Source organism: Heptranchias perlo, chromosome 15 (genome assembly GCF_035084215.1).
Source record: "Heptranchias perlo isolate sHepPer1 chromosome 15, sHepPer1.hap1, whole genome shotgun sequence".
NCBI classification, from domain to species: Eukaryota; Metazoa; Chordata; class Chondrichthyes; order Hexanchiformes; family Hexanchidae; genus Heptranchias; species Heptranchias perlo.
In genome coordinates this window covers 27211986-27229167 of record NC_090339.1, presented here as the reverse complement: position 1 = coordinate 27229167, position 17182 = coordinate 27211986, and the positions used below count along the sequence as shown (strand labels likewise).

Sequence of the window (17182 nt, the reverse complement as noted above, 5' to 3'; positions counted from 1 at the left end):
GGAACAGGGAAGTGAGTAGCGGAGCAGGGACTCCCTTAATGGTCACGTAGACCGTATAAATATATTCCCAATAGTTGTCATCACCTGCAAAGTTGATCCTACCTGATGCATTTGTGCGTGGCCGACTGCAACACCTTCGCTATGTCTCCTGTCGCTGCCTGGAAGGATCCAGATATGTACAAATGAGGATGTAGGTGACTTTCACTGCCACTGGCATAACCTCATGGAAGCTGCAGAAGTCGGCGAACACCTGTCATGGCATTCAGAGCCTCCGAAAACACTGCCCCTCAGAGTTCAACAAAGCTGAACCTCTGTATACCCGATTAGGTGGGTACAGCCTTCTGCGAGCATAGCCCCTCTGTTGCAGCTCCCTCCTCAGCACGTCTGAGGTGCTGGTGCTCCTCCTCTTCAGTCCAATACAATGCAGCTATAGCAGCACCCATAATCAACTTCTCCTTTTCCATGTGTATAGAGTATCAAAGTCATAATCCCAAACAATCTAGTCTCACAAAACCGTGTGAGTGCAGCAGCTTTATTCAGATTTTAATTATCCTTAATTTTAAGCACATTGATAAATTTGAGAACAATCCTGCCACCGTTGCCCTGGTGACTGTCAACCAGCACAATCCCTATGCTGCAGCAGTTAAACTCAACTCAGGATCCTAATTGCATCATAGGACCCCGATTTAAATACATTGATGAGCCTCCTACCTCTCCATAGTGGGAGACTCGTCAGCCCCGTTAATCGTTGCCATTAATATTGGGGCAGCTGGGAACATGGGGGGTTGCTCGCTTTCAAAATTTTAACACCTCGGTCCAATCCTATTGGTGGGGGGAGGGGAGGTTAAAATCGAGGCCTATGTTTATTTCTGAAAAGGACTATGTTTGCTTGAGAAGAATCTATTCTCATCTGTATACTATTCCAAATTTATTAGCATATACCCAAGTTATTTAACTCCTCAGCTTCATTTGCTGTAGAGAACAGAGTTTTTCTTTACTAGTGATTTTGTGCAGAGTTTGTACATGGACAACTACTGAGTATATAAAAACACAAGAAAGTAGAGATGGGGAAAAATGGCCATTTGGCACACAAAGCCCCCTGCTTCTACAAAAGATAAACAAAACTCCAGCATATCTACCCATCAACACATGTACAATATTGAAATCTTGTCAGTTAGTTTCCACAAATGACACTTCCTTGGTCACAGCAACTTTCATGTTCCATAGAGTATCTAGTTAGGAATGGGATTGAAACCTGTAAAGCCAACTATGGATCGAGATAATCAAATACTCTATGGAACATGACAACCAATTCAGTTTATCCAGTTCTTCTTTATGCTTAGAATTCCTGGGATTTCCAGTTATAAAATGTAGGATAAAAAGAATAAGGTGCCTTGCTAATTTGCCCAAGTTCTGTTTGAAGAACTCACTGTTAGTCTTAACATCACTTGCTTAGCCATTTTCAATTGTAATACAACTTGCCTGTCTATCAACTCTGTCAAAGAATCTTTAGTAATCTCTCAGTAGGTTTAACTTAACTTGGTCTGCAAAATGCAAAATCTAAATGTTTTCCCTAATAAGCCCCAGTGCAGCCTCTACTGAGTAAGTGCTCATGCCTTTATTCCAACTTGCTGCTCTCAGTTTCTTTACATTTGCACAGTATAAATGAATCTCAGAGCCAGAAATCTAACCAGCTCCATGAAAAGTTAAAGTATACTAAACATACCTAGAAGTTTGAACAATACCATTAGGTTTCTTCAGATGGCAGATGAAATCTTGGAGAGGTGAAAGCTGTTTCACAAAAAGGCAATGAATGGTATTAAGGGGTCATGTTCATAATCACCTCAAATAAAAGTGAAATACAGCTTTTTAAATATCACTTTTATATCCCAGTTCTACAAATATAATCTTCAATAATGGAATTTATCTCACCTATGAGAAGGAAATACACAATTTGCTTAAGTAACTTGTTTTCTTCTCTTGCATGCATTGGAAAGCCATTAGGTATCCTCTCCCATCATCATGTTACAGTTGCTTTCATCCACTGTCCCGCTGTTCAATAAGCGTGCATTACAGCAAAAGATTGAAACAGAAGTGATATGCGTGAAACAGTACATCAATACAAACTTGTCTTTTTCATGATTCGAAGGAACTCTTGTTCATTCACTTCCCCATCTCCATCTCGATCTGCTTCATCGATCATTTCCTGTGTAAGGGCAGGGATAAAGATGAAGCAGACATTAAAAAAAAATGTTTTAACTCAATTTTTACTGTTGTTGTAAGCTTAAAATTATAAGTGAAACTTTCTGGTGTTAGAATAGAAATATAGGAGTTGAAAAACTAAAATCAATTCTAAAAGGATCAATTTGATGTGCCCTTTCCTGATCCACAACAATCTTTACTATGGAGTTAAAGCAACATCACAAAAGTGTTCTGACCCCCAGAGGCCCTGGAATGCGCAACTGCGGTATGAGCTCTTCTTGCTGCAAAATATTAAGTAGAGTTTACTGTTAAAAGTTCTTAAGCATATCTTTCATGAGACTGACTGTATATGCCATCTTTCCTCTTTTTCTTCTGTACAGATGTGCTTGCCCATACACCTTTTTCAGCGATAACAGCTGGCAGGCAACTGGTTGTGTCCCCACCATTGCTGCTGATCTTCTCATTTCTAGGAACTGTAAAACAGCAACCTGATTGTTGTTGCACCAATTCTCCCCCTTTGCGATAGAGAGGTCCCTGAACTCCTCACAGTACCTCCTCACTGTAGCGTGGCTAAGATCAGGGGCAAGATTTTAAAATGAAAGTGTGGGTGCATTGGGCAAAGAAAATCGGGAATTTCTGGAGCAGGAAGGAATACTGGCTCCAACCCACTGAAAAACACGCATGACCCAGAGTCATCTGGGTGTGCGTGCCATTCCCGAACCCAGAAGTCCCGCTGGCGATATTTAAAGCATCAATTCAAGTACTTAAAGTACTTGGAATGTGCATAAATGCAATTAAGAATGATGGCAAGCCATTTCGATGCTGCCTCAACGTGTTTCCCGTGCTGTGTGAAGCACGCCATGGAAAAGTAGTCAGGTTTCAGCCAGCAGCCATTTGGACATTTAAATCCCTGTTTGACAGATGGGCATAACCATAAGACCATAAGAGATAAGAGCAGGAGTAGGCCATTCGGCCCCTCGTGCCTGCTCCGCCATTTAACGAGATCATGGCTGATCTGATTTTTACCTCAACTCCACTTTCCCGCCTTTTCCCCGTATCTTTTGACTCCTTTGCTGATCAAAAATGTGTCTAACTCAGCCTTGAATGTATTCAATGACTCAGCCTCCACAGCTTTTTGGGGTAAAGAATTCCAAAGATTCACGATCCTCTGGGAGAAGAAATTCCTTCTCATTTCCATCTTAAATGGGCGATCCTTTATTCTGAGGCTATGCCTCCTAGTTCTAGATTCCCCCATGAGGGGTAACATCCTCTCAGCATCTACCCTATGGAGTCCCCTCAGAATCTTGCATGTTTCAATACGTCTCCTCTCATTCTTCTAAACTCCAATCAGTATAGACCCAACCTGTTCAACCCAACCCTTCCATACCTGGAATCAACCTAGTGAACCCTCTCTGAACTGCCTCCAATGCAAGTATGTCCTTCCTTAAATAAGGGCACCAGAACTGTACGCAGTACTCCAGGTGTGGTTTCACCAGCACCCTGTACAGTTGTAGCATGATTTCCCTGCTTTTATACTCTATCCCCCTAGAAATAAAGGCCAATATTCCGTTTGCCTTCCGGATTACCTGCTGCACCTGTATGTTGACTTTTTGTGTTTCATGTACGAGGACATCCAGATCCCTCTGTACTGCAGCATTTTGTAGTGTTTCTCCATTCAACTAATATTTTGCTTTTTTATTTTTCCTCCCAAAGTGGATGACTTCACATTATATTCCATCTGCCAAATTTTTGCGCATTCATTGAACCTGTCAATATCCCTTTGCAGACACTTTGTGTCCTCATCGCAACTTGCTTTTCCACCTATCTTTGTATCATCAGCAAATTTGGCCACAAGACACTCTGTTCCTTCATCCAAGTCATTGATATATATTGTAAATAGTTGGGGCCCCAGCACTGATCCCTGCAGCACCCCACTAGTTACAGATTGCCATTTTGAAAATGACCCTTTTATCCCGACTCTTTGTTTTCTGTTAGTTAGCCAAACCTCTTTCCATGCCAGTATATTACCCCCAACACCATGAGCTCTTATCTTGTGCAGGAATCTTATGTGGCACCTTATCGAATGCCTTTTGGAAATCCAAATATACTGCATCCATTGGTTCCCCTTTATCCACCCTGCCCGTTACTTCCTCAAAGAACTCTAATAAATTTGTCAGACACGATTTCCCCTTCATAAAACCATGTTGACGCTCCTTGATTGTATTATGAGTCTCCAAATGTCCTGCTACTACTTCCTTAATAATGGATTCTAGCATTTTCCCAATGACAGATGTTAGGCTAACTGGTCTATAGTTACCTGCTTTCTGTCTCACTCCCTTCTTGAATAGGGGTGTTACGTTTGTGGTTTTCCAATCCGCTGGGACCTTTCCAGAATCTAGTGAATTCTGGAAGATTACAACCAATGCATCCACTATCTCTGTAGCCACTTCCTTTAAGACCCTTGGATGCATGCCGTCAGGTCCAGGTGACTTGTCAGCCTTTAGACCCATTAGTTTACCTCGTACTTTTTCTCTAGTGAATGTGATTGTTTTTAGTTCCTCCCTCCCCTTTCCCCTTGATTTTCTACTATTATTGGTATATTATTAGTGTCTTCTACTGTGAAGACAGATACAAAATATCTGATCAATTCCTCTGCCATTTCCATGTTTTCCATTATTATTTCCCCAGTCTCATCCTCTAAGGGACCAATGTTTACTTTATATATACTTTTTATATACTTGTAGAAGCTTTTACTGTCAGTTTTTATCTTTCTTGCTAGTTTACTCTCATAATTTATTTTCTCCCCCTTTATTATTCTTTTAGTCATCCTTTGCTGGTTTTTAAAGTTTTCCCAATCTTCAGGCTTACCAGTAATCTTTGCCATGTTGTATGCTTTTTCTTTTAACCTGATACCATCCTTGACTTCCTTAGTTAGCCATGGTTGGTTCACCCTTTTTGTGGAGTCTTTCCTCCTCACAGGGATATATTTTTGTTGCGAGTCAGAAAATTTCTTCTTAAATGTTTGCCACTGCTTATCCACCATCATACCATCTAATCTGTTTACCCAGTCCACTTTAGCCAATTCCGCCCTCATTCCTTTATAATTGCTCTTATTTAAGTTTAATACAGTAGTTTCAGACCCAAGATCCTGGCTCTCAAACTGGATGTGAAATTCTATCATGTTATGATCACTGCTTCCCAAGGGATCCTTTACTTTGAAATCATTAATTTAATCCTGTTTCGTTACCCATTACCAGATCCAAAATGGTCTGTTCCCTGGTTGGTTCCCCGACGTATTGGTCTAAGAAACAGTCCCTAATACACTCTATGAACTCCTCCTCAGTGCTATTTTTGCCAATTGGATTTGTCCAATCTATGTGAAAAGTTAAAATTGCCCACGATTATTGCATTACCTTTTTTACAAGGTGAGTTATTGCAGCAGGACACTCAGTTCTCTCACATAAACTTTTGGCTGGGAGTTCTTTGTGTTTAGGCTGAAAATTCTTGGTTCACATTCAGAATTGTTGTTTACACACATATTTACCAACTTTTCGGACCCCCTCAAACTAACACCATCAGGATGGGGAGCGCAATGGCTGCATTCACCAGTACATCCGAGGAGGAGGAGGAACATCACCATCCTCACCAGGCACGGCGTACACTTCCGCCACTTGCAGCTCCACAACACAGTGGTGCGCCACAGACACCTGCACAAGAGCACAGAGGGACCGATGTCGCAGGAGGTACTACCCTTGTCAGAGGGTCTACAGACCGAGGCTCAGCTGCCTGGACCTCTCTGAGGATCAGTGCCTACCGAGGCTGAGAGTGAGTTGCCAGGTGGTTGCAGACATCTGCAGCCTCCTTCATGCTGCGCTGCTCCCGGCTGAGCCTGGCGGCATCTCGTTGCCCATCACAGTTAAAGTGACTACTGCCCTCAACTTTTTTGCCTCCGGATCATTCCAGGGTGTCACCAGTGACATCTCCGGGGTCTCTCAGTCGTCTGCCCACAAGTGCCTAAGTCAGGTCACCGACGGTTTGTTCCGCAGGGCGTCACAATATGTCAACTTCCCCACGGACGGCCTCAGCCAGACGCAGAGGGCTGTGGGTTTCCACTCTGTGGCTGGCTTCCCATGGGTACAGGGTGCAATCGATTGCACCCATATAGCAATCTGAGCACCTCCACACGAGCCAGGACTGTTCATCAACAGAAAAGGATATTGGTCGATCAACGCGCAGCTCGTTTGTGACCACCGCAAAAGATTTCTGCACGTGTGTGCGAGATTCCATGGCAGCTGCCACGATTCCTTCATTCTGAGGGAATCCAACATCCCAGACCTCTTCCACACACCAAACACCCTTAATGGCTGGCTCCTCGGGGACAAAGGATATTCCCTGCACACGTGGCTCATGACACCTCTGAGAAACCCAATCAGTGAGGAACAGTGTCGATACAACGACAGTCACTTCGCCACCAGGTCTGTAATTGAACATTCGATAGGACTGCTGAAGATGCGATTTCGGTGCCTGGATTGGTCTGGGGGGAGCACTTCAAAACAAACCTTCGAGAGTGGGTCAAATTATAGTAGCGTGTTTTGTTCTGCAGAACATGGCTCAACAAAGAGGGTTACCGGTTGATGAGGCCTCATGCCCTCATCCAGCATCCACATCTGCCATGAACATTGAGGAGGAGCAGGAAGAGGAAAAGGAGGAGGTGAAGGAGGACGAGGAGGAACCCATCAGCAGAGCAGAGGCTCACCTGGCTGGTCGTGAGGTCAGGGAGTCAATAATATTTGAAAGCTTCTCATAAGGAGAACACAAAGTGAGAATAGTCCAGTCCTCACTCCACCTGGAAAGAGCAGCGCCAACATCATTCCCCCCATCCTACCCCACCCCGCACACAACAGTCCTGCAACTACACATACAGTCGCTGTAAAGTCACCCACTAGGTGGCATCAAGTCTTGCTGTTCATGATGAAGCACATGAGAGGTCCCTATCATAAAAGACAGTCAAGAATGGGCAAAGCGTGGCAGTAGTGGTGAGAATTTTTTTAAAATTATCTGTTCATGGGATGTGGGCTTCGCTAGCAAGGCCAGCATTTATTGCCCATCCCTAATTGCCCTCGAGAAGGTGGTGTTAAGCTGTCTTCTTGAACTGCTGCTGTTAGGTAGGGAGTTCCAGGATTTTGACCCAGCGACGATGAAGGAACGGCAATATATTTCCAAGTGCGGATGGTGTGTGACTTAGAGGGCAACGTGCGGTGGTGTTGTTCCCATGTGCCTGCTGCCCTTGTCCTTCTAGGTGGTGGAGGTCGCAGGTTTGGGAGGTGCTGTCGAAGAAGCCTTGGCGAGTTGCTGCAGTGCATCCTGTGGATGGTACACCCTGCAGCCACGGTGGGCCAGTGGTGAAGGGAGTGAATGTTTAGGGTAGTGGATAAGGTGCCAATCAAGCGGGCTGCTTTGTCCTGGATGGTGTTGAGCTTCTTGAGTGTTGTTGGAGCTGCACTCATCCAGGCAAGTGGAGAGTATTCCATCACACTCCTCACTTGTAGATGGTGGAAAGGCTTTGAGGAGTCAGGAGGTGAGTCACTCGCCGCCGAATACCCAGCCTCTGATCTGCTCTTGTGGCCACAGTATTAACGTGGCTGGTCCAGTTAAGTTTCTGGTCAATGGTGACCCCCAGGATATTGATGGTGGGGGATTCGGTGATGGTAATGCCGTTGAATGTCAAGAGGTGGTTAGACTCTCTCTTGTTGGAGATGGTCATTGCCTGACAGCTGAGCAGAGCCTGGAGAGGACTACGCCCACCGACGCGGACTCTCCACGGCTGCCCCTGCCACCAGTGTCTGCTCATGCTCACTTGTGTGTGGTGACTCAACAGTTGCCAACCCAATGAACTGACTTCTAGGACCCACCAAGATGTGAGTATCTGCGCTGGTGGATGGCTCACTAAGATGTGACGGTGTGCCCTCAGAGGCCAAGAGCTCCTCTGAGGAATCGCTCTCTCCCGTCATTGCAGTCGTTGAAGGGCCTGGAATAGAACAGACAGCAATATTAAGCATCATCATAGATGTGTCATGTTGCGATGAGCATACTAAGGTGTTCAACATGCCAATCATTGTTAACATCAATTCATGTTGTTTGTGACGAATATTAAAGTTGTGTCACCAGACGTTAGTGGGGTTCTAGTCTCGGCGTCCCCGATGGACAGGCACTTGAGGGTGCGGCTGATCTACAGGGCCTCCTCCTCCGCCTCTGTGTGGACCACTATTTGTTGTGGCCTCATTCTAGATCTTACCCTCTTGCGTGCATTTTGCGTTCTCTTCTCCTATAAGGGAAGTAAGTACAGACATGTGAGTGAGGGTGAAGTGGTCAGCCGATGAATGCACTGCTTTGGGTGAGGCTGACCATGAAAGAGGTGCATCAGAGGGTGAGTATCAGACAGAGATATCACATTGGATCAGGATTGGGGTGAGTGGTAGTGGTGGGGTCACAAATGGGGAGGTGAGGAAGTGAAGGTAAGTTGAGGATGAGCCTTAAGTGGGTGTGAGGAGTGATCTGATGGAGTAGTCTTGGCAGTGCAGAATGATGTGGGGGGGTGGGGGGCGGGGGAAGGGGGTGATGTGCAACACGGAATGCAGGAGAATCAGTAAGAGTACTCACTTTTGCTGACCTAGTTAGATCATTGAAACACTTCCTGCACTGGACCCAAGTGCGGGATATGTTGCTGCTGTTGGTGACCTCCTCTGCCGCCTCGAGCCAGGCCTTCTTGGTGGTAGAGGCAGGGCGCTTTCTCCTCTCGGCCGGGTAAAATAGTTCCCTCCTCCTCCTCCTCACCCCGGCCAGCAGCACCTGAAGTGAGGCGTCACTGAATCTTGGAGCTGCCTTGCCCCCCTGCTACTCCATTCTGTCTCCTTGCTCCTTGCTTCAGCAAAAGCTATTGGGGCAATGGCCCTTTAAATCCAGACGCTCCAGCTGACAGCAGGTCATGCGGGTGCACAGTCCGCCCACTGCGCAGCTTTCAGACAGCAAATCTGGAAACAAGATTAATGGCCAACAAATGTCAGGATTGCGGGGGAATGGCAAGGTTTTATTATTAGGGTCACCCACGCGCTCATTTGCCTCACCAACTCCCCCGCCCCCCCCCCCACACTGCCATCCCGCTGCCCTTTTAAAATAGTGCCCAGAACTCTAGTAAAAGTAACAGGAGGGTAAAAATCAAGCCTGTATCCCTCCAATCATTGGAGAACCTTTCTCTTAGATCACCACAAGTTGGCACTTGTGTCAGTGGTGAACCAGGTCTTATAAACACCTAAGGGGGTTTCCTTAACAGCTGTGGATGTTAAATGGCCATGGAGCCCTTTTGATTTTCCTTAACAGATGTGTCTTGATGTAATGATTAGCCCAGAAAGATATGGACCTTGGGTTCCTTATCCCTCTATCCTGCCTTTTTCTTGCTTGAAAAGGCAGTGTCAGTGACTTGTCTTACCACTGTTATGGATTCTTTAGTCTGCTCTTCTTTCCCATTCTTGAAAATTTAGCAAGCTGCAAAAATTGTGGCTTAGAGCGAGAAAGAGATGGTCCACAGGATGTTCATCATAAGAAAGGCTTTCTGCATCCTCTACAATGTTTAAAGAAAGATTATAAAGCTATGGAGAGAATTACAGATCCTATGTAGTTGATATGAACTGAAAACAATTACAAGGGTAGCACAGTTATAGTCCTCAAAGAGACCAATTAAAATGTTCAATTCCATCTTTCGGATGAGACGTTAACCGAGGACCCCCTGCCTGTTCGGGTGCACGTAAAAGATTATGTGGCACTTTTTCAAAGGAAGGAGTGAGGTCTCTAGGTGTACTGGCCATCATTTATCCCTCATCCAAAATCACAAAAACAGATCAACAGGTTATTCAACTCATTTGCTTTTTGTGAGACCTTGTTGTGTTCAAATTGGCTGCTGCTTTTGCCTACATAACTGTGACTGCACTTCAAAAGTAATTCATTAATTGTCAAGTGCTTTGGGACATCCTGAGGATATTAACGGCACGATATAAATGCAAGTTCTTGCTTTTTTCATATATGCAACAAACTCACCTGCAACTCTTCATCTGTGAGGTTTTCTCCAAGTTCCTTTGCCACACGTTTCAGGTTTTTGAATGAGATTCGCCCAGTTTCATCATCATCAAACAACCTAAAGGCTTTCAGAATTTCCTCCTTTGTATCTTTCTCAGCCTGAGAAAAAACACAACCAAACGCAATGAGATTCAGTTTGTAATTTCACTAAATATAGTTAAGCTTTCCAGGCATTGTATTGTCACACAAAGGGAGAACTATGTTTAGCTACTGCCCAAGTGGGATTATCACCAAACAAACCCGAACTCAACTGCACTTCTGAACATTGCAGGTAGTTAGTTTACTGATTAATGAAGGCTAACATCAGAGGTGTATACCAAACCTATTAACTTGACATTCCTCTTCTACTATACAGAATGGCCCAGAACTCAGTGAAGACTGCTGGGGCCGGAGGGACGGTTAACCAGCCACTACATAGATTTCTTTCCACTGATTCCTCCTGCCACTCACTGAGCTTAATCAATCAGTGGTTTGTAGAGGATAAGAGATAGCAAGTATGGAACAAATTGCCCACCTTATGCATAGGAGGATTCCAGCATATAGTGCTAAAGCTAAACCCAGGTATACAGGCCAGATGTATAACCCCTTTCGTCATGAAAATGTTTTTTTTTTAAAAGAAAGGAATGCAACAAGATCTCTCTCGCTTTAAAAATTACCATCTTTTGCGTGATCACAGCCAAAAATTCATTAAAGTCAATCTTCCCAGTGCCTTCCTTATCAATTTCTGCAATCATCTTCTTTATTTCTTCTTTCTTGGGTTCAAATCCCAAAGCTCTCATTGCAACCTGGAAAAGGAAAGAAATTGAAAAGCTATATATTTGTTGTGGTCAATTGAATATTGAAAAACAATTGGCTGATAGGGGTTTCTACACACACGAACGCACACACCTAGTGGATTCATTCAACAGATTCTTTCTACTGGTATAAGGAAAAGTGTGCACAAGCTGAGAAAACTCAGGTTCTTGTTGATTCGCCATCCTCATGAAACTTAACTGGAATGTCATGTGATTCATTTGTGTAGATCAACAATAGATGTAGACTTGGAAATGTGTTACTGCTGATGTATTTTATGAGGCATTCAGTTCAGCATCATTCTGTATATGTGTTTGAGAAAAGTCACCAGAGATATGAACTGCTCGTCTGTAAATTAAGCTTTGTAGAGAAACAGTAAGCAAATTCAACCCTGGTACAAATGTTTCACAAGGTGCCCAGGTGCGCCACAGTACTGATATTCAGTTGTGTGAGGGACTATACCTTTAATTCTTTGGCGTCAATAGATCCAACGCCATCTGTGTCAAACAGGTCAAATGCTTCTCTTATTTCCTGCTTTTGTTCTTCAGTGATTTCTGGTTTTGGTCCAGGCTTCTTCCGCTGTACTGTTGCACTCAAAGATGTTTTCTTATAGATAGAGGTCTGCAACATTGCAAACATAATTGATTTTTTTTAAATTAAAAGAAAACTGAATTTTCCATGGCTTTACAAATTTCAACAACTTGCATTTATGTAGTAGCTTTTACACAGAAAAACACCCACTGACAAAGAATGGAAAAATGGAAGCCAAGCCTCAGAAAGATCAAGAGGGATGACAAAAAGCTCAGTCAAAGTTGGGATTTTAAGCAGGGTCTTAAAGGAGAAGAAGCAGGTGGAGGAGTGTAGAGGGGTCTAGACTGTACAAGAAATCTACAGCTTTGTGTGTGAACGTTACCCATATTTTCTAACTGCCCCCAAGGGTTGGAACAATTCCATTCATCGAAATCTCTGCTTTAACAGAGGTGTCGAAATTCCAGAATCTGGGGCCTAGGTGGCTGAAGGCACAACCGTTAACGGTGGGGCAAAGGGGGATGAGACGCACAAAAAGCCAAAGTCAGAGGAATGGAGGGTTTGGGAGGGAGGGTTGATGGGCTGGAGGTGGTGACAAAAAGGGAGGAGCAAGGCCATGGAGGTATTTAAACACAATGTTGAGAGTTTTAAATTTCAGGCATTAAGGGACCAGAAGCTAATGTAAATCATCAAGGGTACTGGACGAGCAGTCCTTGGGTCTGGGACAGGATTTGGGCAACAGAATTTTGGATGAGTTGAAGTTTTGAGTGTAGAGAATGGGAGGCTGGCCAGGAGTGCATTGAAATAGTTGAATCTGGAGGTGACAAAGGCACACATGAGGGTTTCAGTAGCTGACAGGCTGAGAAAGGGATGGAGACGGGCGATGTTACAGAGGTGGAAGTAGGTGATCTTTGAGATGTAGAGAATATGGGTTCAGAAACTCAGCTCAGGGTTGAACAGGACACTGAGCGTATGGATAGTATGGTTCAACCCGAGACAGTGGCCAGGGAAGGGGTTGGAGTTAGTGGCAAGGGTAGGAGTTTATGTTCATCTTGGCATTTTCAAATTTTCACAGATGGAAAAAATTCTGGTAATGGGACTACATAAATATCCAGTCAAGTTGTCCAGATACAGAACAGTACTTCTCAAATAAAGGACATGCACAAACATACCTAGAAAGGTAACACTTTTCAGCCACATAGGGGAATTGGGCAGAATATACAGTTTGTAGAGCAAAAGATTCATTCGAAGAATATAGCAACACTTGAAGATGTAATTTTGGGTGTAAAATCATACTAGATGTATTCTAGAATTTCTCTAAATCTAAATCATTTGAGAGTGGGAAGGAAGAAACCTTGAAGAGCCTTTCACTAGAAATGGGGGGGGGGGGTAGAGTGATGACGTATTGTATGCGTCCTCTGGAAGGAACAAGCTTAATGGACCTGTAAACAATTTTCCCCCCTCGTTAACTTTCTCTGCCAATTCTCCCCCCTCCTCATGTTAAGGTGTTGTCTCTTTGCTAGGGCATGGTTTTATGTGTGCCAGGCACCTTCTTGTGCCTTGCTCAGTGGCTATTATTCATGTGTGTGCTTTCAGTGAGTGTAGGTAAGCTGTTTGACCATGAGGACATCACAGCCAAGTCTGACCCTAAAAGGCACACATTTCCAGAAGGGGTGCCCAGATAACAATCAGGGGTAGACGTTTTGGTCAATTTTCCCCTCCCGAACACAAAGGCAGCTCCCATTGCGCTGGCTGAGATCAGCACAGACCAGGCATTGAAACCAGGACCTTCCTACTCTGTATAGCTCAGCTACTCCCTGAGTTTTTGAGGAGCTCTATCAATAGCTGTTTCTGATTCCATTTTCTCTTAGTTCACCTCTCCCCTCAATAATTTGTTGAAGGGAAAGCTGGAAATAATGTTTTTAACTTCAGGTGAAATCCTTGATATTTTAAATCCATGACCAATGAGAAATTACAATACCCCAATCACAATCTTTTGAAAAAGCTTATAGTTTGCAATGAATAACCTGCAACATGTCATCAATAAAAGGCATTTTATCGGCTATCCAATTTTTTGCATTAATTGCTTCCCCCACAGGCAGTGACTCATGCTCGAGTATTACTCCACTTATAGCAGTTACCCTCCAGTATCCTGCCCTAGACTGAATGTTTTGGGATATTTGACGCTATCAACCATCACAGCCAAATCTAACCATTTAACATCTCACTTCCAACAGGAGATTGCTGGCTAGCAATTGGGGAAGGGGTGGGGGGAATCTGGTAGATTTTATTTCTGAGTCATGGGGATACAGAAGCCCACTGATGCGCAACTAAAATGGGCTACCTCAGAATAAACCAGATCAAACTCTGGATTCTCCTGCACCGAATGGTCCATTCTCACACCTTACGATGCACTTACTCTCTGATTTTTGTGGCAAGTTTTGAGATTCTTGATTTGAGCAGCTGCTCTGCTTGGGTGTAGGGGATATAAACTTTTCTAATAAGCTTGGTTTGTGACTACAGGAGCTTGTTCTGAAGAAACAATTTTTGCATCATGGTATTCAATGCTCACTCCCCTAGAGTTATATACCAGTGGTGCTTATCATATTAATGTTTCAGCCTGTTTTTTGGAACAATTCATCCGCAGCTGAGATCCAAATTGGATCCCATGCAATTTCTCTATTGTCCAAGAATATGGGGGGAGAGGGGTGTCTACTGACCAAGAACCTTTGCCCATTTAATGCTTCATCTAGATATAGGCATGCAGACTGATGACCGTCCAACAATTTCTTGTAAAAGTTGCAAAGCAAATTTGTCATGGTGTTCCTTGCTCAACTGTAGCATCTGACAGGGCTACCTTGAATGTATGGCCAGTTAGTCAACTGAAGTTTGTTAGGGTTCAACACCAAGTATTATTTCTGAATTCCTCCAATTCTATCTCATCATCGGGAACCTATTCCTCACTTTTGTCTCTGCAAGAACAATCTTTATGGAATTTAGATTGCAATGAAAATAAGAATGGCATTTCCTCTGGGGAAAAATCCATCCTACTTTGTTAATGTTATTGAACAGAATAATAACAACAACTTGCATTTATATTGCACCTTTAACACAGTAAAATGTCCCAAAGTGCTTCACAGGAGCGTTATTAAACAAAATTTGACACTGAGCCACTGCAGAGGGAGATGGAATCATCTCATTCAGCAGCCACCTGGAACCTGAGGAGAAGAGTTATATATTTGTGTACTATCACCACCCAAGTAACAGACTTAATAGTGGAGGCCCATCAGTGTCAGGTTACAACATAGATTATGACAATTAACTGTGCCAGCTGCATAATGTAATCTTGGACATTGAATGGCATTCTGTTGTACCATTAATCTATTGAATAACAAATGTGCTATTGTGCTTATGATGATTTAGCTTCTATTAACCAGTACTAATTATTAGTCACTTTTTTGGAACATAATCTAGCCTGACCCTCCAGTTAACTGTTACAAAAGGTCAATGCTAATGGAATTATTAGAAGTGTCACTTTTGGATGAGATGTTTAACCGAGGCCTATATTTCAACTGACAAGCTGGCCATACATTCAAAGTATGCCCATTCAGGCAGATGTAAAAGATCCCATAGCATCATTCAAAGAAGAGCAGTCGAGCGCTCTCAGTATACTAGCCAACACTCTTCCCTCAACCAACGTCAGAAAAAACGATTTACTATTTATTCATCTCATTGCTGTTTGTGGGAAGTTGCTGCACACAGCAAAACAGTGACTGCGCTTCCTCTGGTAAACTGAGAGTTAAACAGCACTTCAACCAGTCTTGTTCTTTGCTCCTGCTGGCAGAACAGTGGTTTTAATGTTAACTGAATCAGTTTATGTGGTGGGTTGATTCAAAGATAAATTTTGTGTCATACATAAAACCTTAGACAGTAAATCCGTGCCCATTTTTCCTCTGCATGTTGGGTTGGGGAGGGTGGAGAACCACACCCTGGACCCTTTAGCTGGTATGTTAAATAGAATCTACTTTGCCTACATTTATCACCCTACCTACTGTGTTTTAATGCCCAATGCCCACCCATCCCCAACAGTTCCCTGCATTCCAACTCCCCCACTGTTTCTCTTAATTCTCAAACCCCCTTCACTCTCTCATGCTATTGTCAATGGCCCAATAACAGGAAGCCTCCGGCTTTTCCTATGCATATTTTGATGTACAGAATGCATGTTGGCCCCGGCCAGAACACAGGACCAGGAGAGCCTCTACTCACCTGCGCAGCCATTTCGCACCCTCTGGGCAGTGTGTTCCGAGGAGGATGGCAGCGCCCGAGCGGTCGCCTTGACAAGCACTCCGAATCCAAAACCAACAACCATAGCAACCGTTCCGCCAATCACAGCCGTGTGGAAAAGAACCCCGGCAACCATCGCCCAATCCCGCCAAGGGGAGGAGAGCAGCCGTCAATCATCCTATCCTGGGGGCGGCGCCAACAAGCTTCTGCCAATCATACTGCAGGTCCCGCCTTCATGTCGAATTTCAGCTCTGATTGGGTAACCGCTGCCAGCGTCCTCAGCCAATCCTGTGACGCAACCAATTAATTAATCACCACCGGCTCGAGCGGTTTAAAGGCAAAGAAGCAAAATGGAAACTACTAGAAGAATACACTCAGTATCCGGTGGGAAGGGAGAAGGAGAAGCAGGTCGATGACCTTTCATTAGGAATGTAAAGAAGTGAAATGCTGGAACCAGCATCTATGGGGCCGACATGGTTATCGCGGTAAAGTTAACGAGCGGCGATTTTACCAGCTCTTTGTCAGTGAGGGGTTGCCCACCGACTTTCAATATATCCAAACACATTCAGCCGCTGACTGGCATAAATTGAGCCTTCCCATGTAGACAAGCCAATGTCCCTTGAAGTTCTTTTCAACAAGAAGAAAAATCTATCGGCAAGAATGTTGATTGCCGTTTGAAGTGGTCCTACTGGAAGCAGCAGGCCATATGACTTTGGACCAATCTCAGATGATCCTGAGTTGTGGGACCCTGGGAAACTGCACACTATCTGCTGGTGACCCTGAAAACAGAGTTAGGAACATAGGAACAGGAGTAGGCCATTCAGCCCCTTGTGCCTACTCTGCCATTTCATAAGATCATGGCCGATCTGTGATCTAACTCCATATACCTGCCTTTGGCGCATATCCCTTAATACCTTTGGTTGCCAAAAAGCTATCTATCTCAGATTTAAATTTAGCAATTGATCTAGTTTCAATTGCTGTTTGCAGAAGAGAGTTCTGAACTTCTACCACCCTTTGTGTGTAGAAATGTTTTCTAATCTCACTCCTGAAAAGTCTAGCTCTAATTTTTAGGCTGTGCCCCCTACTAGAATCCCCAACCAGTGGAAAGTTTCTCTATCCACCCTATCCATTCCCCTTAATATCTTTTGAACTTTGATCAGATCACCCCTTATCCTTCTAAACTCTAGAGAATACAACCCCAATTTGTGTAATCTCTCCTCGTAACTTGATCCTTGAAGTTCTAGTA

General features: G+C 44.0%; 1 protein-coding gene across 1 annotated transcript; it reads right to left on the bottom strand.

The window, feature by feature from the left end:
• Positions 1-516: 516 nt before the first annotated feature.
• LOC137332930 (uncharacterized) lies at positions 517-16025 on the bottom strand. Its single transcript, XM_067996970.1, has 5 exons — positions 15919-16025; positions 11587-11745; positions 10989-11117; positions 10294-10431; positions 517-2206 (listed from the first exon to the last, which is right to left on the bottom strand). The coding sequence occupies exons 1-5, from the start codon at positions 15928-15930 to the stop codon at positions 2117-2119; spliced, it is 528 nt and encodes a 175-aa protein (XP_067853071.1). The 5' UTR covers positions 15931-16025; the 3' UTR covers positions 517-2116.
• Positions 16026-17182: the final 1157 nt, after the last annotated feature.